Genomic DNA, 25,878 nt, shown 5'->3' with positions numbered 1-25,878 from the left:
TTCTACGAAGCTTCTTTTTTTTTTCTTTTCTCCCTTCTCTTTTGTTTTTATTAGAGTATTTTTGTATTTTTTTAATGCAGTTAGATATTTATAAAAATTGCATGTTAGATTTTTATATAGGTTAATTATTTGAGAAAGAAATGAAAAAAATGGAAATTTGTTAGCAATTGCATGTTAGACTTTTATATAGGTTAATTATTTGAGAAAGAAATGGAAAAATGGAAATTTGTTAGCTGACCCATGTAGCATGGGTAAACACACTTGGTTGCATGTATTTTATATGCAAGTATCAATTACTGTGTTAATTTAGATTTTTTTTTTTTTGCTATGTTAGTTTGAGAATTATTTTATTTTATTTTTAAGCCAAGGAAAAAGCGGGGTGACCACCAGCCACCAGCCAAATGCGTATAAAAAGCCGCCAATGCTAAACCATTTTCATACAATTTTATCTATCTTCCTTCTTCATCAATCATACATTTTGTTACTAGCTAAACTTTCCATAATCCAAACCCTGTTTCTGTTTTCAACCCTTTTTTTTCAGCTTCCTTCTTCAGTGAAAGAATACCCTCCTGCTTGCTGAACAAGGCCCTGGACTCTAATCATTGCCAAACATTCTCTTCTTCTTTCTTTAGGTGGTTTAAGTTCACGGAAACTATAACAAAGGTCTTTTACCCTTCTTCTAATATTCCTTTTTGTAACAGTGCTTCTTATCTTTAGTTATTGTTTGCTGGCTACCTTGTTCTGCTTCTTCTGTTGATCTCGTTTTTGTGAAAAATGGAAACTTTATAGGGTACAGTTGAAGATGAACAAAGCAGGGGGAATGAAGAAAATGAAGTACGTGTTGGTTACTGGAGGAGTAGTGAGTGGACTTGGGAAAGGAGTGACAGCAAGTAGTATTGGTGTTCTTCTTAAGGCCTGTGGACTTCGTGTTACTTCTATCAAGATTGGTCTGCTCTGTTCTTCTGCATCTTCCTTCCTTTCTATTTCATTTTCTTTCCAAGTTTACTGTTACTCCTAAAGAGAAAATACAGCTACACCCTCTTGTGCTTCTCCTCTCCAACCAAATCTCATGTTCACTGCATAGAAAATCCCCCCTTCCTTTCTACCCATTGACTTCTGAAAATAAATCTTTGACAAGTGTCTCCTCCTCCTCTGGACTTGTAATCAGGACTTCTACTTTTTGGATGTTATAAAGTTAAATATTTGGTAAAAAGACAAGTTTCCGTTTCATTTTCATTTCTTTGATTTCTGGAAATGGACCTATATCCAGTTTGGTTGAAACTCCATTGACAGTTTTCTTGTTCTTAAGTTTTGTTGCTTTGCACTGTTTGATGTGGTCTTCTTGATTTCTTTTCCATTATTCACTAAAATAATCATAATGTCTCAATTAGGATAAGGTGTTGCTATTTTCTCTACTTCTTTAGGATACTTCAGATTGTTGTTCATGCTAATAATTTCTTGAATCTTTTTCCTTGTCAATTCAGATCCATACTTAAACACTGATGCCGGAACAATGTCACCCTTTGAGCATGGAGAAGTGTATGTCCTAGATGATGGTGGAGAGGTAGATAAGTTTCCTTCATATATTTTTCTATGTTCTCAAGAAGATTTTCTTGAGGGGGTTCTTTGAGAAAGCAAAATAGCAGCTTATGCATGCAGATAAATTTCTTGGACTCCACATCCTAAGAGGAATTCCCTGTGATTCAAAAGATTGGCCTCCATACGCCTTCGGAATTGGAGTCCATAGCAGTAAAATATATGGAATCTGTTTAAAATTACTCTTGGATGATTCTCATGCCCCTCTCTCTGTTTTTGGTTACCAAATAAGATCATGCTAGATCATACCCATTAAACCCGTGGACAAATACATTTCTTGCTCTTTATGAGTGAAAGTCAAGGAATAATAGCTGGAGCGTTTGGTATTTCAAGAAAAACAGAAAAAGATGAAATCAGACTGTTTACTTTTATGAAAGATAGGAAATTGATCTAGACCGAAAGAAATGACTTGCTTATCTTGCTGTAAAGGTGGACCTGGACCTTGGAAATTATGAGAGGTTTCTAGATATCAAGTTGACACGCGATAATAATATCACTACCGGAAAGATTTACCAGGCAAGTGGTTTAAACTTCAATGTTTCTATGTGTATTACACATTTTTTTAGCTGGAAAAAACAAAAATCATTAGAAGTAGCTGACACCTTGTTACTGAAGCTAGTTATCCCTTTTTCCTGTTGAATTGCAGGCCGTTATTGACAAAGAAAGAAGGGGAGATTATCTGGGAAAAACTGTGCAGGTTTTTCTGAAGCTGAATTTATCTGTTACATTGTCCTGCAGCTTACCATAAACTTTCCATGTATAGTTCATCTTCTTTATGTATTTTTGCAAACTGCAGGTTGTCCCTCACATCACAGATGCCATTCAAGAGTGGATTGAACGCGTGGCATTGATACCAGTTGACGGACAGCCTGGTCCCGCTGATGTTTGTGTCATTGAATTGGGTGGAACTATAGGTAAATTAACAATATCTTTCTTGATGAATGGGTCATGAGCTGTTCTCCATTTTTTTCCGTGTCACTAGAAACTTTCCTGTGTGCAGGAGATATTGAGTCCATGCCATTTACCGAGGCTCTAGGGCAGTTTTCATACCGAGTGGGTAAGACCACTACCTACGAAACTTTACATGATGCAGTTTAAGACTCTTCTTGCCTTTGCATCTTCTAACCAGTCGACTTCTTCTAATTGATGCTCGTTTCACAGGCGCTGGCAACTTCTGCTTGATTCACGTCAGCCTTGTGCCTGTTATAAGTGCTGTTGGGGAACAGGTAAGCTGCTTAGACTATTGTCTCTGTATATATTGAGTGGATATAAGATGATTGTCTGTGGATCTTCTTAGTCCATATGAACAAATTATAAAAGACAGTGTATTTACTCTTTTCAGAAAACAAAACCAACTCAGCACAGTGTTCGGGGGCTGAGAAGCTTGGGTTTGACACCAAATATCTTAGCTTGTCGCAGCACATCGGTAATTCTCTCGGTCTTTCACACACGAACACATGCGAGCTTGTAGTGATTGTGAGTTCTGCGAACTTCAGATTATGGACTTGAATCTCTTTTACAGGCACTTGAAGAGAACGTAAAGCAGAAACTCTCTCAATTTTGCCATGTCCCAGTAAGTTGATTACAAGGATAAACCTTTCCATGCATGTTACTAGAATATTTTCTTGTCTACTTAGCAAGATTATTGAGACCCCGAGTTTTCCAGGCAGAAAATATCATCACTCTCTATGATGTTCCCAACATCTGGCACCTTCCTTCTCTTTTAAGAGTGAGTACACTTGTGGTCCTTTTTGACATTCATTCCATTGCTTGGCTTCTAATTCTTAAACTATGGTGTGTTTCTTCTCAATTAGGATCAGAAGGCTCACGAAGGAATTTTGGGAGCGCTGAACCTCCCTGGGTTTGTCAAGTGATCCCACTTATCATTGTTTCCCCCCTCTATAATGCATTGCGTGATATCTTCCATTTGCTGACATCCTTAAATTATTGTCTTGTAATTTACAGCGTTGCCAGGGAGCCTAATTTAAAGGAATGGACCTCTAGGGCTGAATTCTGCGACAAGTTACTTGAACCAGTGGGTCTTAGCAAATTTCAATTCACATATTTAGCAATATCTACCTGAGCTTTATGTACTAAGTTGTGAATTGCAGGTTCGAATTGCCGTTGTTGGGAAGTATACAGGGCTTTCAGATTCCTACCTTTCTTTGCTAAAGGTTCGCTTATATCTATCATTTCCTTTTTAAAGCTTAGAATTACCGTTTCTGTGGGAAGTTTCTCCCTGAGGTTGCTGCTGCTCTGCTTTACTTTGAATAATAGATGTCTGACTTTGAACCAAACAGCCAGTATCTAACCACTCAACTACCTTTCATAAAACACTGAATTTGTTATAGACGCATTGCATGTCTTCGGATTTCTGCTGTCTTCCTTGTGCTGTTACTTGGTGAATTAGTTTTACAATATTTCTTTCTTCATGCACGCAAACTTGAGTTGAAGCGCGTCAAAGGGAGTCCTAGAAATGTGAGACATATTCTGCAACAATGTTAGCTCTATCTGTCATGAAGCTTTTCGCCATTCATAATTTCACAATCGTCAAAACTTGTAATTGTTGATTTGTGCCACTTGAAATGTTATGCGAATGAAACATGCATTTATATCCACAATAAAGATATTATTACGGTGTTTTCCTGGTGATAAAAGTTATTTTACTGCTGGCAGGCTCTTTTGCATGCATCTGTTTCTCTCCGCAAGAAACTTGTTGTGGATTGGGTTCCAGCTAGCGATATTGAGGATGAAACTGCAAGAGAGGTTAGTAATTCGGAGTAACTGATATCGTATAGACTAATCTTTATGCATTGTTTCACTTCTTGACTTTAATGCTCCTCGTGCAGAATCCTGATGCATACAAGGCTGCATGGAAGTTGTTAAAGGTTTGTATTGCAAATGGTCAGATGCTTGAAGCTAATTTTCACTTTTAATACTAGAAACATATAAGCCCTCAAAGTTCTGCTTACTTTCTTTCGTAGTTGTCTGACTAGCCTATATGTCTGCAGGGTGCAGATGGTGTTCTTGTCCCAGGAGGGTTTGGTGACAGAGGTGTGGAAGGGAAAATTCTTGCAGCCAAGTATGCGCGAGAGAACAGAATTCCATTCCTTGGAATCTGTCTGGGAATGCAAATTGCAGTCATTGAGTTTGCACGATCTATCCTTGGCCTGCAAGATGCTAACAGCACTGAATTTGATCCTGACACCAAGAGTCCCTGCGTTGTATTCATGCCCGAGGTTTTTATATTGTCCCCTCAATTTTGAACTGCATAGCCAACTGGTCGTCGGCGTTTTCCAGTTTAGTCTGACATTTTTCCTCATCAACAGGGCTCAAAAACCCACTTGGGAGGCACCATGCGTCTTGGGTCAAGGAGGACATATTTCCAAGTCATGGACTCCAAATCAGCGAAATTGTAAGTAATTGAGTAGCTTGAAAACAGATATTGATATGGCGGTGCCTATATTCATGTAAATGGTAAATTTTGATGATGTAGAAGTCTGTTTTTCATATTACCAGACTGAATTTTGCGAGAAGAAACTTGTGCTTACAACATAGTTAGTTATCATAAACCAACCTGAAATACGTATGCAACAAGTAGATCAATACTGTTTACTTGTGAATATCCGAGATTGGCTAAACCCTGAATTCTGGATTCTGTCAGGTATGGTAATAGAGGTTTTGTTGATGAGAGACATCGTCATAGATACGAGGTATGAGGCGTCAAGAACTCAAGATGCATATCTTTTCCATGTAAGTAGATAGTTACTCGAGAAATGATACAAAAAGTCTTGTTTGTGCAGGTGAATCCTGATATGGTATCATCCCTGGAAGATGCCGGGCTCTCATTCACCGGCAAGGATGAAACTGGCCAACGCATGGAGGTATGGGGTTCTGGACTTGCAAACTTCTGTTCTCCATTTTCAAATTGCTTTAGGATCAATAGTTCCCTACAGTTATTCTAAGTTAAATTTGGCTCATTGACAGATAGTTGAGCTGCCTAGTCATCCTTACTATATTGGTACTCAATTCCACCCTGAATTCAAGTCAAGACCAGGGAAACCTTCTGCACTATTCTTAGGTTCATCTCTCACTCTTCTCCATATTGCAAGTATAGTATTTTTTTTCTCATCGTGAACCAGAAACTACTCTTTTTTTTTAATGTCTTGACATTGACATTTGATAATCAAACTTTCGAATTGAAGGCCTGATAGCAGCAGCATGTGGCCAGCTAGATCCTCTCCTACACGCTCACAAGATTCCCTATGGAATGGCCAAAAAAATAAGCCTCTACCAGAATGGAAATGCAACCAAGTTTGCAAAAATACCGGCAGACGGTATATACAGCAATTGCAATGGTGTGCATGCCTAAGCTCCGGTCCTGCCCTTTATTAGAGGATTAGAGGATCTAATAATTTTTTCTTGAGTGATACTTGTTCCCATGATGCTCTAGTAGTATCTTAGGATTTGCTTTGTACAGTAAGTTGAGTATTTGGTAGGAGTTAGCTTTGAGAGGAATGGCAGAGAAAACAGAGCTTGATCCTGGTCTTTTAAACAGGAAAGCCTGTTGTAATTTACAGTTGTACCATACTTTATAAGCCTTCTGGCTAAGATGGTGTTTTAACTGCAATGAAAATCTCTCTAGTTTGCCTAGATTGCTGCCAGGATGCTGGTTTTAACCTTGTGCACACTGAATAGGCTCTGGAAAATTCATAGAGGTGCCCTGTTCCAGACTGGTCATCCCTCCTTCCTTTAAAACCAGTCAGCAAATAGAGCACGGGTTAAGCTTAGGGTTTTAATCTGAGAGAAGCATGGAGACCAGGATGCATGGATAATGGAAGGAGTAAATGGACACCGTCCCTACTCTCTTTCCACGGATGCACAAGTTCGGCAATGTTTTGATCGTGTATAAACGGTGGGAAATACAGCGGTAATGTTCTTTTGAGAATTATGAATACACACATACTAGAATATTTCAGTTACACATGCTATTGCAATCAACAGTAAGAGAAAAAAAACTAATGACAAACCCTAAGTAGATTAGGGCAGGGAGATACAAATACAAAGAAGAATATTTGTAGGCAAATCAAACTGATACGCTGGAAGAATTGTTCTGCAAAAAGATATCATAAAATAAGATGTATCCTTCTATTAAGAGTATGTTTGTCTACGGCGGCTGCGGCTAGCTGCGTTTTATTTAAAATACAGTCAGTAGCCGTTTGGTAACAAAAAAAAAACTTGATTTACTGTGCATGTGACCCATGTGTTTTTTACGTTTAAAACGTTGAAAATGAAAAGCATAAAAAAAACTGTAGCATGTAAAAAAAAAGAACAGTGCTTTGAACAGTGCAATTCACTGCACTGTTTTTTTTTTTTTTTAGTGTGTTAATTGTATTAATTTTTTTTTAAAAAAAAAAACTAGTTTAGAGAATTAAATTCATTCGCGATGTAAACAATATTTTTTTCTCGAAAAAATAGTATAGAGTGAATTAAATTTACTCGCACAATAATATTAATTTTATATCTGATAATATTTTATCTAATTTTATTACACGCTCAAAAAAATTATGAAAGCTGTAGTTTTTATCGGATGAATTTTGTACGTAATGGAATTATAAATAGTTTAATGAAATAATAAAAAATATTTTATATAAAGTATTATTTTTTTCATTATGTAATAGGAATAATTAATTTTACAATATTTAAATTTAAAACCATCAATATTAATATATATTTTTTAAAATTATTTTATAATCTCAATTTCAAAAGCATTCTTAACCAAACACATTAAATTACTTTTTCTTCGACCTCAATTTTAACCACAGTTTTAACCAAACACCTATTTTTTCAAATCAACCTCAACTAAAAATACTTTTTATAAAACAACTTTTTTCAAACCACAACCACAACAGCTACCGCAATACCAAACACACTCTAAATATCCATGGATTGATAAGAAGTTTTCTCCCCTGTGGATAAGGACTTCTTATTCAAGGAAAACATGAAGTTGAAAAGGGAAAGAGCTTAGTACCATCACTGAAACTGCGATATACAATGGCAACAAAGAACAGCCACTTCAGAAATCTATTGGCAACTAATGTTTGATATAAAAGATAATGGGCACAATATCTCCTCAAGAAACCATCCAGAGATGCTCCACAATATGAAACACGATGAGACTACATCTCCTGACTGTAAAGAGAATAGTTGATTGAAGAGAAGTACGAGATGAAAGGAAGGAAAAAATGCAAAAAATTGTGTTAAAAATATCATGGTACACTCGTGGTTAGCTTAAGATCTTTCATTTGAATGGCTGATTGAGAGGTATTCAAATCTGACTGTATAGTTTCTCAACAAACTGGTTTGGCTGCAATATAACCCTGCTAAGAAAAAAATCTCCATCACGGAAGAGGGCTGCAAGGCCTCCATTTGCTAACAGTTGCACTCAAATGGTCTGGGACCATGGCAGACCATGAGGTCAAATCAGGCAAGGGTCCCGTCAATGCAAGATAATTTGCACCTTCACTCTCTGGAACTCTCTTCCAGCTTAGCTGAGCAATCAAATTTCAATCAAACTGTAAGCTTATTGTTGTCTTTAAGATCACTAACTTGGCAAATGCCAGTTCATATAGAAACTTTGGGGCAGTTAGGCAAGCATTTAAGCACACCTAACAATTGATTCCACATCTTGTTTAATTACTGAACAAGGAATCTTAATGACGTATCCTACAGCAATTTATGTGGGAAATTCAGCTTGAAAGCAGTGTAGTACAATTTTCAAGTCTAATTAAATAATGCTTTTTAACTGTTTCAAAGGCAAAACAATGACATCACACATTGTTCAAACAGCCTAGTTTTTGCAATGTTTGGACTTTGGAGGACAGATGAGTACTTTTTTTTTAATGTTCAAAGCATAGAAAAATACAGCTCTCCACTAGTAGTAGCTTGAATCTGGAAAACCAAAAAATATTTCAAACAGGTTTCAATATGTTGACCGGTTTTCAACCATTTTAAAAAATCAGGCATGTGTAGGAGGGTTTAATTTTACTGAAGGATAAATTATATACACAACCTTGAGATATGTGTAACTACACTAACTACTGGTTTTGTTTTTGAAGTCCCAACCATTTATACTCCCTTCATTTCAATGTAGGAAAGCAACCCTCACTCCCATAACCACTACCAAAACAAAATGAAGAATTCCTGGTTGTCTCAGTTAAAATATGATGAATCAGAAAAAATGCAATTGCATCAAATGTTAGTAAAGTAAATGCCATACTTGTCCAGGAAATGCTTCACACAAAACCTTGATGGTTTGATTTTCAACCCAAGCATTATCAACTGATTTAGTACTTCTTTCATTTATAGCATCTGATTCTTCAATGCCTCCACAGTTCACCATAAGGCGACCATTAGGTATCAATCTACCCTTCATTTCCAACCAAGTTGCTACCTGTCAAACACAATTACCGAGTTTAGATATGTAAAACTGTCATACATAAGCACTAACAAAGGAGAAAAAAATAGTGGCAAGATCAAGGGATAAATAGATTTATGTTTCTAAAGAAAGCTCACATTTGAATTATAGAATTCATAGTACCATGCCCTAACTTAAGGAGGGTTACACCCTCTAACTTGCACTCAGTGATAACACGTAAATGCATATTAATAGACTAGAGATCTTTGCTAGTGAAAAAGCCAATATTTGCAACCATCAGACCATGAAGTCCTGGAATTATGCTTTTGGAAGTTCTTTCACGTTATGGCAGAAACACTTCAAGCTGAGGTTAGCATCCTTTTCAGATATGGAAATTCATAACAATTTAACCTTCATATTTCTAGATGGATAAGAGAAGCACAAACAAAATGCAATGGACCAACAGAACATTGGTGCTCCCTGCTACCTCATGGCCAACGCTTCCAACTTTCAGTCAAGCATACATCTACCATCCACCACTGCAAAAAGTTCTGGCCACTGCCCTTTAATTTTTCTAGCAGTCCCCTAAATGGTTCTCAACCAAAGTCGTTTTTTAATATTCTTGGGCATGATTCCTGTTCTGGAGGGATTACAAAGGATTCCTGTGGTTCTTGTCCTTAAGAAGTTAAACATGCAATTGGAGAAAAATTCAATGATCTTTTGATTCTTGCTTAAGGCAAGCACCAAATTTTATGCCCTGGAAAGGAGGAAGCAAGTGCTAGCAATAAATTTTATGCCCTGGAAAGGAGGAAGCAAGTGCTGGCAATAAATTTTATGCCCTGGAAAGGAGGAAGCAAGTGCTAGCAATAAATTTTATGCCCTGGAAAGGAGGAAGCAAGTGCTAGCAATTAACATTTGGTCAAGCCTGTGATTGATACTGAAAAAACTTAGACATTAACTAGTTGACGTCTGCCGTACAAATCCTATTAAAAACTCACACTCCATGGGCTTCCTCTTGTCTCTTGCAGTGTCATAAACTCATACCATAAACATGCATATGTTCTTCAAAGATATGGGGGAGGGGGGGGGGATTTATTCTAGCTTCCTTCTTTTATATCTATATAAAAAATCCTGCTTACAAGTGTTTTTATAGCTTCTTACAACTAACCAATTTTAAGGCTGTAGAGACTCGAGTGCCTCACATTAAATTATCAGAAATTGTTGTGCTTATATGAGACAACGACTTCATTAAGAGTGAAAATTTGACAGGCAACTAAACTTAAAGAATCAGGTAACAAGCCACAAAACTAGCCACTGATAGTATAAGAAACAAAAACATTTGGAACATACCTCTTGTAACTGTGGCAAAACCTTCCCCCCATAGAACAGGTCAATGACAATGCCTGAAAAAATATTGATGCCATATATTAGTGAAAAGAGGAAGAAACCAAAAGCTTGAACAAAGCAAACAATACAAATTTACAGAACAAAAGTGAATTAATGGCAAAGACTAACTAATATACAAGTGGATCTAACAAAAAGAAATGCTACATATCAAACTTTAGCTGAGAGGAATGTTATTCAGGCATGAACAGTCAAGCAGGACTCGTGTTTCCCTACTAAATATATCATAACAGGGTGTTTTCTTCCAGCTTGCTACAGCAACCATACCTCAATACCTGCCTCCACTTCTCAAAACCTACCCATGATTACCCCAAGGGGGCTTGCTTGCAAGAAAGAATACTTAATCATACTAATGACCAAACATCCATACAGTAAAATCAGAAAATGAGCAAATCCTGCATGCGTGCTCTAAACCAAAATAGAGAGGTCATTATCCTCCTCACCAGCATATTTTCTACCATTATCTTCCAAGGAACATAGGGCATCACCAACAACAACATGAAGTATGCCACCAGCTTGAGTTTGCTTCTCAAGATCCAATAGCCCAAAATAATCTCTTGCTTTATTGATCAACTAATGCAAAAAGATCCATTTCAGTAAGGAGGCAATTAACATTAAATGGAAAAGGACCAAAGAGTTTTGCAACTGCAAACATCATTGCACAAACAATAAACAAATTCCCAATTAGCCTCATTTTTTGCTCAGAAAATAATCTGCAGGAAATTAAGCCAATGCAGTTAGAAAGGGTTGGCTGAAAATATTTTCTATTGACAGCAGAAATCCACCAAAAAATTAAAAACACAAATTTCCTTAGTCCATAATTTGACAATAATCGAGTCTATTGTTAGAAGGTTTTTGGTGCGAGTCATTATTTGCAGCACTTCAGATTAGTCCATGAATTTACTTTGATTTTTTTTTTCCTGAATAACATGCAAGAACTAAGAAGATAACTAAGGTTTCTCATTGAGAACATGGGCGTCTGTGTCAATACAAGCAACTAGGGAATCCACTGACATTGACTTGGCCCTAAATCTCAATGCTGAATCATAAGCAACTTCCTGTATTCTGTAACTATATTTGGCACAGTAAAAATCTCCATGAGAACAAAGCGAACATTAGTCCAACAGAAGTAAAAGAAAAATGTTTGAAGGGGCTATGTTTAAAAAGGTTAAAAAGGCAAATTGGGATGGAAAAGAAAAAAGGGCAATCAAATTTAAACGACTCCATCATTGCCCTTACAATTTCATCTATTTCCCAACCTTCAAGCTGCAATGAAGGCCACACATCAAGCATCAAATGCGCAGCTGTACCACCACCCTGGACAATCAGAAAAGTTCACTGTACATGCGAACTCATTGGTTTGATAAATATAATCATACGTTCAAGAAGATAAACACGCTACAGGGAGATGAAATTCACTACCAGGCCAAATATTGCAACGGGACCTTGTGGAATAATAGCTGGCAAACTAGCAAATTCATCCTGCATAACGAATGGAGCTGATTAATTAGGTAAAAATTAAAACTGATGTATATTTTAATTTTCACTGTTCAAAATCAAAATGGACAGACAAAGACATGAATTGCTGGTTTTATTAAATAACAAAAACTAGAAAGGAAGGAAGCTTAACATAGCATACATACCCAATATGAACGAGTCCATTTCTGACCATCCTTGTAAAGAAGGCTATGAACATTATCTGTATAATCAATGATCATCATCATACGTTAAAGAGCAAGAAAAGCACCCCCTCCCCCCAAAAAATAAGAAGAAAAAGAAAAGAAAGGTGGATGAGGAGGAAATTACGAGTGGAGTCGAGGAGCAGCATCCTGGTTTTAGGAGTGTCAACGATTAGAATGTCATTGTACTGACTTTTCACTGCTGTCAATACCTTATACTCTTCTTCCTGCTCTACTTTATTAGAATCAGAAGAAGAACCCTGGACCTGAAGAGTAGTAGTGGTATGAGCATTTGGTTTTTGTGTAAGACGGGAACAAGTTAACGAGAAAGGAATAGGAAACGACAGCGCATTTGTAGTTCTAGAGGTACAACACCGCCGATGTGTCTGAGAGTATCTGATTCTTGTTGGGCTTGATGACGGTGACCATGTCAGCAAGGGATTTGTTGCAGAAAACAACGATATCATTTTTACTAGTACCAGTACTGGTTTTTTCGAAGAATGTCCTTCTTTCTTGCGTTTCGTGATAAGATTTTTTTTTATAATGATTTCTTAACACAAACAAACCTTTGCTTTTAGTCCCTCTACTTTTTTTCTTTCGATTCTCCAATCCCTCGTCTTTTTTTTTTCTCTCAACTTTCTTTTCCATTTCCGAGCCCGAGTTGAAGGATAAGAAAACTGTAAAAAAATGGATATCGATGTCTATGGCAGTTGATTGTGTTGCCGTCTCTCCAAATCAGATGGTGTAAATTTAAGTCATGAAAGAAGAAAGACGAGAGGTATACCTCCCTTCCTTCCTCGGATGTCTCTCTGTCCATCCAAACAACCGACTTCTCTCTCTGTCAAACCTCATCCCTCCCTACTTTTCTTCTCGAGGATGTTTGGTTTTCCAAGGAAAAAAAATTATCCCAAGCATGTAGCCATCCTCGCCAAGTTCATTCAGCTCGGAGAAATTTATCACCAAAACATGAGAGCACTTGCAGAAATTTGTAACTGCTTCAAGATATGCTAACAAGGTACATTTATGCCAATAAAAGCCTATAGTTTAATGGACACTCGTGCATTTTGATCTTAAGTTGGCGTATCGCTTTGAAAGCAAGGGAATTTTTTATCAAGAACCATAACTATACTCACCATCCATTTCATCTTTCTATTTAGTTCGCGTCTTATCAAAAGCCCATTGTTGCAATCGATTCTCTGTTCATTGAATTGGTTAAAGATCCAAGGACAATGGCATCCGCTTGAATTTGAGAAGAAAGACAGCCAATGAACGGGTCTTCGATCAATAGAGTACAAAAAATCTACACCAACATTCTTCTCAGGCACCTGCAAGATATTCAAGTGAATTTCCATCACTTGATTATCAAGGAATTGGTAGTTTAAATAAGTTCATGTTCTGACAAATAATCCAATATTAAAACTACAAATTTTTTCTGTACAAATTTCAACTGACCACAGTTCTGCAGAGACAGTTCCCGGAAAAATACGCGTGAAAGTAAAATAAAATAAATGTTTTAGGCTTATGCCCCATGTAATGCTGGGAAAAGGAAGTTGATTTTCAGATTTCTGCGTTCAGAAATCTGAAAGCTTGCTTATCTCCGCGGGATTCCCATTGCCTGGTATACATTATTTAGAGTGGCATCTGCAATCTCTGCAGGTTAACCGGCACCTTCCTCCAACACTATCCAGAAAAAAGCTGCATATGAAGAGACTGTTTTACTAATAAACAATACATATGAATAGCAGTAGTACTCTCGAGGAGGGGGCAGGGACAGGGATGAACAGTATATGTAAATATTCTCTTTTTACCAATTTAAAAGTACAACTCTCATGAGCGCGAAGTCATAATCATTTTTTCTTCTTGGCTTCACAAACTGCCAGGATTTGCAACATAACTTTAGATCTACTATCCGTGATTAAATAAATAAAGCCACCTCAGAATAAAATACAGAAAGGCAGAGAAATGACTTCTTCATACTCTCTGTTCTCTAAAGCACATCATGGCAATGACTTCACTGATTTGTGTAGGCAAACTATGGCAGTTCAGACCAAAATCCAAGTGAAAAAGGGAAAGCAACAGATTTCCATGAAACTCCAATCAGTGGCCAACATTTACAATTACACAAAAATAATCTCTGGTTTCTAAGACGATCTATGTAACTATGCACAACATCTTTTTTCACTGTTCCTGACCCTACTGAAAGAGAGAAGATTGCTGCATTCAGGCCTTTCAGGATTATCAAATTCAAGGCTGCATGAATTGCGAAAGGAAAAACACAAGATGAGAGAGACCTTAAGATACTATACACTAGAAAATATTCTTGGATCAAAAGATATGGAAACGAGGGAGAAAACTGTCATGATTTTCTAGATGGATCAAGAATTAACCCTGAAAATGAATGCTTTGCAACGATTGATCTTGTTTGCAATCACCTCCAAGACAAAAATCACAATCCTCACTTCAGCTCTCAATGAGATTATGATCGTACCTTGTAGCGTTTACAGTAACAATCATCCATTATATTTAATTACATGCTGTGACATTTACCTTTGTTTTCACCACTTCAGAAACACCACCCTTGCCATTATTGCTACCTTCTAAGCTAAACACGGGCTAATTATCTATAGATCCCGTATAATATTTTGTTGAGTTGTTTTTATAAAATATTTTTTTATTTAAAAATATATTAAAATAATATTTTTTTATTTTTAAAAATTTATTTTTTATATTAACACGTGAAAATAATCTACACTGAAAAAAGCTAATTAAAAAAATCATTATTTATTAAAAAAAAAAATTCAAGCGCAAGGGGCGTTAATAGCATATGGATGGAGGTGTAATATTGTGTAATATCAATTATATTTGGGGTAAATTTGATGAAATCAAAGGTTTAGATACTCAATTGATAATGGGGTAATGCATTAGGGGCTAAATTCGAGATTCCTTTTTCTTTTTCTTCCAGCCTTACCCTATAATGGTAATTGCAAGGAATGACTTTACTTGAGCCATTATCTACTTGAGAGCATCCATTCCTTGTTCTCCCCCTCCATATCCCCCTCCCAAAAGCCATGTCCTTCACCGCATCTACCAACCTCGTTACCAACGCTCCTCTCAACACAACCATCTTCTCCTCCCGCAGAAAACAACGCGCCACTGTTAATCCACGCGCTTCCTCCATCAAATGTGATATCATTTCCCCTCCCTCTTTTCCTTCACCACAAAACCCTAAACCCCACTCCAACTCCAAACAACAAAAACGCCAAAATTCCCTCCTTAAAGCCCTCACCTTCTCCGGCACCGCCGCTGTCGCCACTGTATTCCTCCGCTTCACTCCCGTCATCGACAGCGGCGGTGGAGACTGGTTCGGAGGAGGCAGTTGGTTAGGCGGCGGAGGTGGCGGTGGCGGAGACGGAGGATCAGGAGGAGAGTTCTGGAAGAACCTGTTTTCTGTAGCTTCGGCGAATGCCGATGAGTCACAATCACAAGATTGGGACTCGCATGGATTACCGGCAAACATTGTTGTTCAATTAAACAAGCTTAGCGGTTTCAAAAAATACAAACTATCAGAAATTCTATTTTTCGACCGGCGAAGATGGACCACTGTAGGCACGGAAGACTCTTTTTTCGAGATGGTGTCACTCCGTCCGGGCGGAGTGTACACGAAAGCTCAGTTACAAAAGGAACTTGAAAGTCTAGCTACTTGCGGAATGTTCGAGAAAGTGGACATGGAAGGGAAGACAAATCCGGATGGAACCATAGGGATCACTATTTCCTTTACTGAAAGTACATGGCAATCAGCTGACAAGTTTAGGTGCATTAATGTTGGGTTAATGCAGCAATCGAAACCGATTGAAATGGATCCAGATATGACTGATAAGGAGAAGTTGGAGTATTATAGGAGTCAGGAGAAGGATTATCGGAGGAGGATTGAAAAGGCAAGGCCGTGTTTGTTGCCTACGCAGGTGCATAGGGAGGTTTTGCAGATGTTGAGGGAGCAAGGGAAGGTTAGTGCTCGGTTGTTGCAGAAGATTAGGGATAGAGTGCAGAAATGGTATCATGATGAAGGTTATGCTTGTGCTCAAGTTGTGAATTTTGGGAATTTGAATACTAAGGAAGTGGTTTGTGAGGTTGTGGAAGGGGATATTACTCAATTGGTTATTCAGTATCAGGATAAGTTAGGGAATGTTGTTGAAGGGAACACACAACTTCCTGTTGTCAAGAGAGAGTTGCCCAAACAGGTTAATTGAAACGGGCTTTACTTCTTTTTTTTCCTCTAAATTTGTTTATTCTACATGCCTATTATGATATATAATTGGCACGGTGCTGATTGATTGTCTATGTGAATGACTCATTGAGTTAATGACACAATCTAGGCTATAGTCTTTGGTTAGTTTTTGTTTTTCTGTGTTCAGGAGTTGCTGCCGAAATTTAAGTAGAAGGAGCATGATTACATCAAATCAGGTCTCTCGATACTAGTAAAACGTGAACAGAAAAGATTTCTTTTGCTCGTCTTAGGATTGAGATGTTAAGCACTCATGTCTAATGCATGGTGTTGGTGATGATTTTGATTTGCTTGAGTGATTTTGCTTAGATATGATTGAATGCTGAAAAGCATACGAGTATTAATCTAGATCAACATGTATGCTTTAATTAAAGTGTACAGCCAGCCAAAAAGCAGATGATTGGATATAATCAAAGATTGTGTTTCACTCTCTTTGCGTGTGATATGAACATGGTGTTGTACTTTGATTGTGAATACCGGTGAATACTAGGTTATATATATAGCATGCATATTATTATGTTGTTGTCTTTTAGTTTTATGCTGGAACTCCTAAGCAGAATCTGATATAAGATGCTCACCCTCTTTGTTGGTGTTTTCTTCACTATTCAAATGAAGATACCTATACTGCCTACTATTTAAAAGCTTAAACACTTCAACGTGTACTTGGAAATGAAGTTTTTCTTCAGATCTTTATTTCACTGGTGATAGAAACCAGCTGCTTTTCCAAAAATTGTCTCCATATTATGGACAAAAGGCAGTAAAAAGACAGGTTCTTAAATTATATTTTCATGTGATGAATAACTCTTCAACAATCTATTATGATTCTCACACATAGGAACTCTAGAATCCGTGCTCCTTGTGATTTGCTGCATTACCTGTTATGATATTAATATTAATGGCATTGTGTGGTGAAATAGATAAAGGATAATCCTTCATGATTCTGCTCTTCCATAGGCAATGTCCCTGCTTTTATATTGTTGACTTTTTAAGATGATGAATGTTTTCTAATCGTTCATTTTGTAGGTTGATTTATTTTGTGTTTTTTAATCAACAGCTTCGACAAGGTCAAGTTTTTAACATTGAAGCTGGGAAACAAGCTTTGAGGAACATCAACTCCCTAGCCTTGTTCTCAAATATTGAAGTCAATCCAAGGCCAGATGAGAAGAATGAGGGAGGAATCATTGTTGAGATTAAGCTTAAAGAACTGGAGCCAAAATCCGCTGAAGTCAGTACAGAGTGGAGCATTGTTCCTGGACGTGGAGGACGCCCCACATTGGTATGTATGTCCAGTTGTGTAATTTGAACTTGTTTGTAGTTATTAGAGTTATGAGGCTTCAATGCCAAACTTCCTGAATGCCATATCCCTCTCTTCAGGCTTCATTCCAGCCTGGTGGGACTGTTTCCTTTGAACATCGGAATATCAAAGGCCTGAATCGCTCCATTCTCGGTTCTATAACTACCAGCAATTTCTTCTCGGCTCAGGTAATTTCTCATGATACACATTTTCTTTTTCTCAATAAATCTCAGGAATGATCCACTACCAATTATATGAGATTTTATAACTTAAACTGTACATGGATCTTTTCTCAGGATGATCTGTCTTTTAAGCTTGAGTATGTTCATCCATACTTGGATGGTGTATACAATCCACGAAACCGCACTCTCCGTGGAAGCTGCTTCAACAGCCGGAAACTGAGTCCAGTCTTTACTGGTGGGCCAGGAGTGGATGAAGTCCCTCCTATATGGGTTGACCGGGCTGGCATGAAAGCTAACATTACTGAGGTGACTGCTCTTCTACATCCAAATCTAGCTGCTTGTGAACATCTTTAGATTCAATAAAATGATTTCTTAATGAGTGCATATATGTTATGTGTTGAACAGAATTTTACCCGTCAGAGCAAATTCACCTATGGGATAGTGATGGAAGAGATAACAACACGCGATGAAAGTAGCCATATCTCTTCAAATGGTCAAAGAGTATTGCCAAGTGGAGGAATTAGTGCAGATGGACCTCCAACAACCCTCAGTGGCACTGGAATTGACCGGGTGGCATTTTTGCAGGCAAACATCACACGTGACAACACCATGTTTGTAAATGGAACTGTGGTTGGTGATAGGAATGTATTCCAGGTCAGAGAATCTTCTGTTAATTTTAGGGTTGTTTAGGGAACCACAACAGCTCTATTGTGAATGGTGGAGCCAGTTCTAAAATATCATGGTTAGGTTACTCATTTTTCTAACCAGAAATGTATATGATATGATGATCTAACTAGTTGAAGAACATTCCATTTTGCTTTCTAGGATTGATTGAGAACAAACTTGCCCCAGTCCTGTTCTTTGAGTTGCCAAAGACCCTTATTTCTTTTGTATAGAGCCTGCCTGCTTGGTTTTTGAACTTGGTGGATATTTTATGGTTTGATTTAATCATATGGGGTCATGCAAATTTGGGGATGACAGTGCACACTAGGTTTTTCCTCTTGTACAAGAATATATGGCACTCATTTGTGTGATTTTCATTCATATGTAACCTTTTCACAGCCAGGGTAACCTACATATTTTATGTATGATTTGCAGGTGGACCAAGGCCTTGGCATTGGCAGCAAGTTTCCTTTCTTCAACCGTCACCAGCTGACATTGACCCGATTTATCCAGTTGAAGGAGGTGGAGGAAGGTGCTGGTAAGCCGCCACCACCTGTACTAGTCCTTAATGGCCATTATGGTGGATGTGTTGGAGACCTTCCGAGTTATGATGCTTTTACCCTTGGGGGACCTTATTCTGTGAGGGGTTACAACATGGGTGAGCTGGGAGCAGCCAGAAACATTCTTGAGGTGAGAATCACTGTAGACAACAATTTAGCTAGGGTCAAGCTGAAATGTGTTTTATGTTGTTCTTCAGTGGTGTTTCTTCAAAAAATGGAACCTTTGCAAGAACTAATTTTTTATGGATGGAAAATATGTTTGTTCCCATAACTCATATTTGTGGACTTGCAGTTAGATATCTGATCTGTCTTTTCAATTTTGCTTCCAGCTCGGAGCAGAGATACGCATTCCCGTGAGAAATACACATGTTTATGCATTTGCAGAGCATGGCAATGATCTAGGAACTTCCAAGGATGTGAAGGGGAACCCAACAGAGGTTTACAGGCGAATGGGTCATGGTTCATCTTATGGAGTTGGTGTCAAGCTGGGTTTAGTTCGAGCTGAGTATGCTGTTGATCATAACACTGGCACCGGTTCAGTGTTCTTCCGGTTTGGGGAGAGATACTGAAAGCTCGATTGGCAATTTAGGTTTGCTTAGTACATTTCGGCCATCGGATTTTTGGAATAACTGCCAGAGTATTTGATACTCTGAAATCTTGTGAGATATTTAGGAGTAGATAGATTATTCAATTCGAACTGGTTCTTGTGGAGTCAGTTTTTGGGATTCGTATCCTGAGAAAACTGTGATGTCCTTGGTATCTGGCTTGTGTGCTCAAAAGACCTTCAACTTTGCTGAGCATGTACTCTTTGGTGTGCAAAATCCCAAAGTAATTTTGTCATACAGTGACTTTTATCTCTGTTGTTTGATTTGTTGTCTCTTCTTGGGCTTCGAAACCCTTAACGTTAGTTTTCTTTATATTGCTCGTGATTGACCCAGTTCTCTTGTTGGGTTTTTTGCCCTTTTCTGTCGAGAAAAATGTTTTTGTCTCCTCCGTCTTTATTACTATTGCTAATTACTTTACTAATTATAATGATTAATTATTAATTATTACTATTATTACTTAGATAAACTAAAAAACGTGGCTTTTGAACAGTAACAATCACCATGTCCATAAACTCGAATACCCTGTTTCTGAGTTTTGATTTTTTGCAATTTTATCCCTCCAAGTTATATTGAAGAATATATAAATAAAACAATTAGAATTAAAATTGAACATATAATAAATTACAGTTAAAAAAAAATCCAATCTTGGTGTTGGTGGATAGTTTTGCATGTCAGAAAAAATAAATCATAATACATGAATTTTGTTTGGATTTTTGAACTTCCTGCAATGTTCCAATATGGATCGTCCTTTCTAGGGTTTTTTACATCCAAATAATTTCTCCACATAGCTACATCATTCCATCTAAACTAACCTTAACATTTCCTAGCCGAACACTAAAAAAGTTAATGTAAATCGAATCCATTTATAAATTATCCTTTCTTGGGTTTTTACAAGTCACCAGTCTAATTTAAGACATCAGATTCATAAAGATACTGCAAGTAACAAGGACGGCACTTCTGCCGCCAACATTTTGCAGTCCTCAGATCAGAAGTTGGATGTTTTGCATCCATAACTGCTTCGAGATGTAACTGATGAGATCTTCAGAAGAAGTCAGCCCTGGAGTTTTTGAGATCTCACGATGAACTAACTATATCCGAGTGTTGTCTGGACTCTAGATTACATAATGGTAGCCCCACTTGCCGCCTTCAACCTTCAATATCTCTAACTAAGGGTACAATGGCAGGCTGCATTTCCTTGCTATAAGCCCAATTCCCTTTTCAACTTAGCAAGAGTAGCTTCAATCTCATCAATGTTATCTTGGATGCTGCTACTCTTGCCATCTTCATTTTGAGCACCATTTCCCGTTCTCTTGGTGCTAGAACTGGAAAAAAAATCATCTTCTTGAAATCCGTCAATTTTATTTCCTTCAAATTCTGTATCTGTTATGTTGAGCTCTTTCTCTAGGAATTCGACAAATTCTTCCCCTATTTCCTGCAGGGGGTGAAAATACAAGGTGAGGCTGTTTCCTCAGCAAGTTCTTTGCTTCGTGGATTATACAAATCTTTAGCGAAAAGTCCAAGCAAGCATGTGACAGTTAGCTTGTTCAAATAGATTTATTGTGTCTTGAAACTGCATGTGCAAAATTAAAAGCAACGTACTGCCAATTCTTCCCATAGGCTCTTGGGCTTCCCTTGAGATGGAGCACTGGCTTCCCAATTCTGGAATTCTTCTTGCAGATCCCTAAAGAAGTCCCCTGTCACAATAATACCAGACTAGGTAACTACAGGTGAATTTTATAGGGTATGAGAAAAAGATTTGAAACAATTGAAAAAGGTTTGTGAGCATTGTCATGTGTCATAGGCAGTACAAACTACCTATTGTTATCTGAAAATCCCTCATAAAATTACCTGCAGCATAAAGCGGTTTGTGTATAAGAACAACCAAACCTAATTCCTAATAAAAGATTGAAAATGACAGCATAAAAATTCAGAAAATCATTTCCCTGGTAATTTCCAAAATTACCCATCAAGGAATGCTGGGAAAAATAATCTGAAGTGCAGGCAGGAAAATTGCACGCATCACAAGATAATATTTCAAGGACACATCACCCATATAAAATACCCGCATAGGTGGCAAAAGAATGAGCTAATGCAAAGCAAGAAGCTCTGAAGCTTCTAACAAACTACAAGACAACATGCAGATGACAGAATCACAGCAGGAATCTTTAACCACACTGAAGCTCTGCTTCATTATCGGTTGGTCCAAGTGTCACAATTTTGTTCGACCAACTTTCAATCAACCCTTTTCCAGTTAGATTGTTGGGAGAAATCAGGTTTGCTGATCATCCCATTACATAGTTCAGTAAGAACTAAAGCCCTACTACGCGGCATGTCCCTCTGCTGGCATTACCCATGCAGCAGGTGCAGCTATACACGTATTGAAGCAGAACATAGTAGCAGTAGTAGACATAATGACCCCTAAATGACATGTAGAAAAGAGTAAATGGCCACAACAAGCAAATTTCTTATGAGTAAATTAATCAAATAGATTTTTGTAGGTTTACAAGTTTTTACCAAGTCCATAAAAATCTTCTTCATCTTGGGTACTGCTGGTTTGTGTTTTCTGACCACTAGAGTATGAAAAACCAGATGAGTTTCCAGCATCATACTTTCTCCGAGATTCAGAATTCAGCAATGTGTTGTATGCGTGCTTAATCCTCATAAATTTCTCCTGAGCATTTGTCTGTACACAAGAAAAATGAGATATAGATAACTGATTATATAAACAAAGCACCATAGTTTGGAAAGGAAAACATTAAAAATAACAGACTTAAAACAGGATGATCTACCAATTAGTAATAGCAAAAGTGCAGAAACACACTGAGCAACATAGGCAAGGCAAACTCCAGATGAAGTTATATAAAATAGAAAGGCCACTACACAATTTGATCCAACCAAATCAAGATGCTTACAAGGACCGTATGCATAGCCTATTAAGTGGCCATTCTTGAGATTCAAACAACACAATTGAACTTGGCAGCCCGAGTCTTCTACCACAGAAACAAACAAGTATAAGTAAAAAAATTTGGGTGATAGCACTTTTGCAACGTCTATTTGAAAAATATCCAATGCCTGTAGTAGGAGTATAACCATAAGAATATTGGTGTTAACTGTCATGAACCAAGAATTTCCCTTCCTATGATGCAGCTATGGAAGTTAGGAAGTTACATCAAGCATGCAGCCAAATGGAAAGGTTTTGAGCGAGTATCATAATGGTAAACAAACCTAGGTAACCAATTCAAGGCTGGAGCGAGTATCATAATGGTAAACAAACCCAGGTAACCAATTCAAGGCTGGACTAGATGTGAGATAGAATTGGGGAATAATTTATTGGACTAGATCATTTACTGCCAAAGTAAATGTAGTCTGACTGACACATAAGACATGCAAGAGAGAGTATATGTCAACCACACTTAAGAGAAGATCAATTTGTAACGGTTGACAAAATTTATCTCCTCATGCATCTCATTTAGAGTAAAATTATGTGTAATCAAGAGCAATGCCAGCTTAAAGATTCATCTACATGAGAGATTACTGACAAGTACTCGGCAGCTTTTCCTGCTTCTGAACTGCAAGCTGGGTAGCTCGAGAACAATAAGAACACAACTGGTGCACCAAGTGTTTGTAAGAAAAGAGAAGCCAAAGAGATCTTAGGACTGCGTAACACAATAACTGCGTCCACTTTTCAAACCTTATAAGGAAAACAGTTGTTTCCTTGATCTATGAATACATGGGACAACTAAATAAAGTTTCTTCCTAGTTCCCAAAGACAGATGCTACATCACCTAGGGCTTAGTCTCAATATGTTACGGGAATGGCTACCCGTCTGCCTTGGAGAGTGATGAGTGATAGCTCCATAAAAAAAAATAAAGTCAACTTTCTTGTACCCATTTCAAAGCGTTGCATTAAACAACCCATGGAAGCAGATACATGATAAGAATTCAAATCATAGCCAAGCTCTTGATTTTTTCTTTTATTTTACACAAATGATAATGGAGATTTAGTTGTATGTATCTCCTTTTATTTTACACAAATGATAATGGAGATTTAGTTGTATGTATCTCTATCAGATAAATAAGAAGTGATGTGATTATTATTTCACAAAATTTGCTATATACCCCCATAATCTTCCTAATAATAGCCGTCTTCACAACAAAATAAAATTTCTATATCCAATATTTTCCTTTCGGAATGAAGTGAGAACTCGAAGAAAAACTATGTCTGATATAAATCAAATCAATATCTTCAAGATTCAATTCAATTAAACATACAGGATCCAAAGTAAAACAGACTTAAATATACTAGATTTACCTAGTTAAATTCAAGGAGATTTAAGCTAATGCATAAAAAAAATTGGGTCAATCCAGAGTAACTGCACAGATAATTAAACAGAACTAGAGCTTAATAGCTGATTACCTCTTTATTAACATCAGGGTGATACTTTAAAGCAAGTTTCCTATAAGCTCTTTTGATTTCATCAGGAGGGGCAGAAGGAGAAACGCCTAAAACTTCATAAGGAGACTCTCTACGACTTGCTCTCAAAAGGGTATGACTGTATCTTCTCCTATTCTTGAAGATTGGAGCGAATACATTGGGTCCAAATAAAATAAGGCTAAAACCACCTCCATAGCTGTATCTGCAACTGGGTGTTGATAGTTTAGCTTTATTTTGTAGGTAAAGAAGAGATCTTGAAGACAGGCAAGGGAGACAGAAGAGCCTGTTGTGTGGTGTTGGACGGACGGTAAATCCATGCATATTCGTCAAGTATCAAAGTCGCAAACTTGGTGTCTTCTTGGTTGGTTACACCAGTGGCTAGGAAATTATCGACGAGACATGTCGTCTTTAGTTAGGATCGCATACAAAAAACTGAGAGATACACGTAAAAAAGGAGAGAGAGAAAATATTTTTTTAATCTATGTAAAATCATTCTTAGATATTTTTTTACGGATCTCAAATTTATTTTTTTCTTTTATGATTTGTTTTTTACAAATGTATCAATAAAATAACAATTTATATTTACTTTTTAATTATTATATAATTTTCAGAAGTAAGTATCAGTAATTACTTTCTTGTCACTTTAAAATTTCTCAAAGATTATGTTAAAGTTTGAGTTGCAATATAATACTAGCTGATTAACTCATACTTTATTGTTAGTTAGATAAAAACAAAATTTAACATGAATATATAAATATATAGATGTTGTTAATATTTTTTTTTAATATTAAAAAAATTAATATATATTTAATAAAATAAATCAATAATCATATACATTAGTAATATTAAAAAAGTTGTAAATGCTACACTGCTAGTATAATTTTAACTAGTTTTTAATATAGTAGAATAATATGTTAATGTTGCAAATACGTTTTATTATATCATTATATCGTCATTTTTTAATTAAAAAACATAAAAATATTATTTATATTTTTAAAAAATAAATTTAAAATTATATTAATCAATAAATTAAGAAAAAATTTGTTAATGTTAATTAAATATTAAAATAAAAAATAAAAATTTATTGTTCCTTGTTAATAAACCAGTTTCTCAACATAAAACACTCTAAAGTAATCAAAAAAATATAAAACCAGATTGATAAAATCTTTCTTAATCGTAATTTACTTTTTCAAATAAAATAAAAGGAACATACATCTAAATGAAACTCGTTAACATAAAAATATATATTTTTTATTGCCAAAATATGAAGAACCAGTAACCTTTTCTCTTCCCTCTTGTTTTTCTACAAGTTTTTCTTTTTTTTAAAAAAAAAAAGAAAGAAAGAAACTTTAGAGACTAAAATGTTATAGAAACAAGAATTATGACCAAATTTTTAAACTGTAAAACTAAAATGACAACAAAAAAAAAAAAAAGAGTTAAGTGTTGTTGGATCCATTCCTTTATAGCCTGTGTGTGAGCCTATCTTGACAGGTTGGACAATTGATTGTTTTTTTTTTTTTTTTTTTTGGGCAGGCAACTTGTGGCCACCATAAATTTTTTTGAAAAAAACATTTCTAACGAGGTGTTGTCTGATGCTAACTAGATTCTAGTCACCATAACAATCAAAAAAATCATGTTTTAACATTTTTAAAATCAAAAAACTTGTTTTTCAATTTATTTTCAATCAAAAACACCTTAAAAATTATGATAAATCTATCAATGACTTTAAAAGATCAAAAAAACCGCACAAAAAAACCAAAAT

General features: G+C 36.6%; 4 protein-coding genes across 8 annotated transcripts; 2 read left to right on the top strand and 2 right to left on the bottom strand.

The window, feature by feature from the left end:
* The first annotated feature begins 434 nt into the window (after positions 1-434).
* Positions 435-6,249, top strand: LOC118042174 (uncharacterized). Of its 2 annotated transcripts, none has more exons than XM_035049783.2 (22): positions 435-663; positions 790-947; positions 1,485-1,564; positions 2,026-2,112; positions 2,243-2,293; positions 2,393-2,510; positions 2,597-2,653; positions 2,758-2,822; positions 2,939-3,022; positions 3,119-3,169; positions 3,263-3,325; positions 3,411-3,457; positions 3,562-3,631; positions 3,708-3,770; positions 4,273-4,362; positions 4,446-4,484; positions 4,608-4,835; positions 4,926-5,011; positions 5,261-5,309; positions 5,400-5,480; positions 5,584-5,677; positions 5,802-6,249. In XM_035049783.2, exons 2-22 carry the CDS (start codon positions 803-805, stop codon positions 5,966-5,968), a joined length of 1,815 nt encoding a protein of 604 aa, XP_034905674.1. In that variant the 5' UTR covers positions 435-663; positions 790-802; the 3' UTR covers positions 5,969-6,249. The 2 variants fall into 2 exon arrangements, with proteins under 2 accessions (XP_034905674.1, XP_034905666.1); XM_035049775.2 differs by having other exon boundaries at positions 436-663; positions 3,411-3,466.
* A 1,354-nt stretch (positions 6,250-7,603) lies between these two features.
* Positions 7,604-12,629, bottom strand: LOC118042111 (uncharacterized). 3 transcript variants are annotated; one of them, XM_035049683.2, is made up of 9 exons: positions 12,224-12,628; positions 12,061-12,116; positions 11,840-11,899; positions 11,657-11,734; positions 10,861-10,990; positions 10,364-10,416; positions 8,876-9,049; positions 8,014-8,147; positions 7,604-7,912 (listed from the first exon to the last, which is right to left on the bottom strand). In XM_035049683.2, the coding sequence occupies exons 1-9, from the start codon at positions 12,561-12,563 to the stop codon at positions 7,888-7,890; spliced, it is 1,050 nt and encodes a 349-aa protein (XP_034905574.1). In that variant the 5' UTR covers positions 12,564-12,628; the 3' UTR covers positions 7,604-7,887. The 3 variants fall into 3 exon arrangements, with proteins under 3 accessions (XP_034905574.1, XP_034905582.1, XP_034905579.1); XM_035049691.2 differs by lacking the exon at positions 10,861-10,990 and having other exon boundaries at positions 11,677-11,734; positions 12,224-12,629; XM_035049688.2 differs by having other exon boundaries at positions 7,604-8,147; positions 12,224-12,627.
* Positions 12,630-15,076: 2,447 nt separating this feature from the next.
* LOC118042069 (protein TOC75-3, chloroplastic) lies at positions 15,077-19,945 on the top strand. The gene is made up of 7 exons (XM_035049624.2): positions 15,077-16,334; positions 17,433-17,654; positions 17,753-17,860; positions 17,969-18,160; positions 18,260-18,508; positions 18,953-19,207; positions 19,407-19,945. The coding sequence occupies exons 1-7, from the start codon at positions 15,165-15,167 to the stop codon at positions 19,644-19,646; spliced, it is 2,436 nt and encodes an 811-aa protein (XP_034905515.1). The 5' UTR covers positions 15,077-15,164; the 3' UTR covers positions 19,647-19,945.
* Positions 19,946-20,525: 580 nt separating this feature from the next.
* On the bottom strand, positions 20,526-24,564 carry LOC118042131 (uncharacterized). Of its 2 annotated transcripts, XM_035049701.2 has the most exons (5): positions 24,099-24,564; positions 22,197-22,365; positions 21,498-21,530; positions 21,282-21,376; positions 20,526-21,114 (listed from the first exon to the last, which is right to left on the bottom strand). In XM_035049701.2, the coding sequence occupies exons 1-5, from the start codon at positions 24,435-24,437 to the stop codon at positions 20,881-20,883; spliced, it is 870 nt and encodes a 289-aa protein (XP_034905592.1). In that variant the 5' UTR covers positions 24,438-24,564; the 3' UTR covers positions 20,526-20,880. The 2 variants fall into 2 exon arrangements, with proteins under 2 accessions (XP_034905592.1, XP_034905602.1); XM_035049711.2 differs by lacking the exon at positions 21,498-21,530 and having other exon boundaries at positions 24,099-24,562.
* Between the last annotated feature and the right edge of the window lie 1,314 nt (positions 24,565-25,878).

The sequence above is a fragment of the Populus alba genome, chromosome 1 (assembly GCF_005239225.2).
Source record: "Populus alba chromosome 1, ASM523922v2, whole genome shotgun sequence".
NCBI classification, from domain to species: Eukaryota; Viridiplantae; Streptophyta; class Magnoliopsida; order Malpighiales; family Salicaceae; genus Populus; species Populus alba.
The sequence above is the reverse complement of the archived record's forward strand: the minus strand, read 5'-3'. Positions and strand labels throughout refer to the sequence as shown.

Excerpts from the sequence above, each read along its gene's own strand:
- LOC118042174 (XM_035049775.2), top strand. The coding sequence starts at position 803 with ATGAACAAAGCAGGGGGAATGAAGAAAATGAAGTACGTGTTGGTTACT. Across the intron at positions 4,836-4,925 it reads GCGTTGTATTCATGCCCGAG|GGCTCAAAAACCCACTTGGG; the intron begins GTTTTTATATTG and ends CCTCATCAACAG. Across the intron at positions 5,012-5,260 it reads GACTCCAAATCAGCGAAATT|GTATGGTAATAGAGGTTTTG; the intron begins GTAAGTAATTGA and ends GGATTCTGTCAG.
- LOC118042111 (XM_035049683.2), bottom strand. The coding sequence starts at position 12,563 with ATGATATCGTTGTTTTCTGCAACAAATCCCTTGCTGACATGGTCACCG. Across the intron at positions 12,117-12,223 it reads GCTGCTCCTCGACTCCACTC|ATAATGTTCATAGCCTTCTT; the intron begins GTAATTTCCTCC and ends TTGATTATACAG. Across the intron at positions 8,148-8,875 it reads GTGAAGCATTTCCTGGACAA|CTAAGCTGGAAGAGAGTTCC; the intron begins GTATGGCATTTA and ends TTGATTGCTCAG.
- LOC118042069 (XM_035049624.2), top strand. The coding sequence starts at position 15,165 with ATGTCCTTCACCGCATCTACCAACCTCGTTACCAACGCTCCTCTCAAC. Across the intron at positions 18,509-18,952 it reads GTGATAGGAATGTATTCCAG|GTGGACCAAGGCCTTGGCAT; the intron begins GTCAGAGAATCT and ends TATGATTTGCAG. Across the intron at positions 19,208-19,406 it reads CAGCCAGAAACATTCTTGAG|CTCGGAGCAGAGATACGCAT; the intron begins GTGAGAATCACT and ends TTTTGCTTCCAG.
- LOC118042131 (XM_035049701.2), bottom strand. The coding sequence starts at position 24,437 with ATGCATGGATTTACCGTCCGTCCAACACCACACAACAGGCTCTTCTGT. Across the intron at positions 21,377-21,497 it reads GGATTTTCAGATAACAATAG|GGGACTTCTTTAGGGATCTG; the intron begins GTAGTTTGTACT and ends TTATTGTGACAG. Across the intron at positions 21,115-21,281 it reads GCCTATGGGAAGAATTGGCA|GAAATAGGGGAAGAATTTGT; the intron begins GTACGTTGCTTT and ends CACCCCCTGCAG.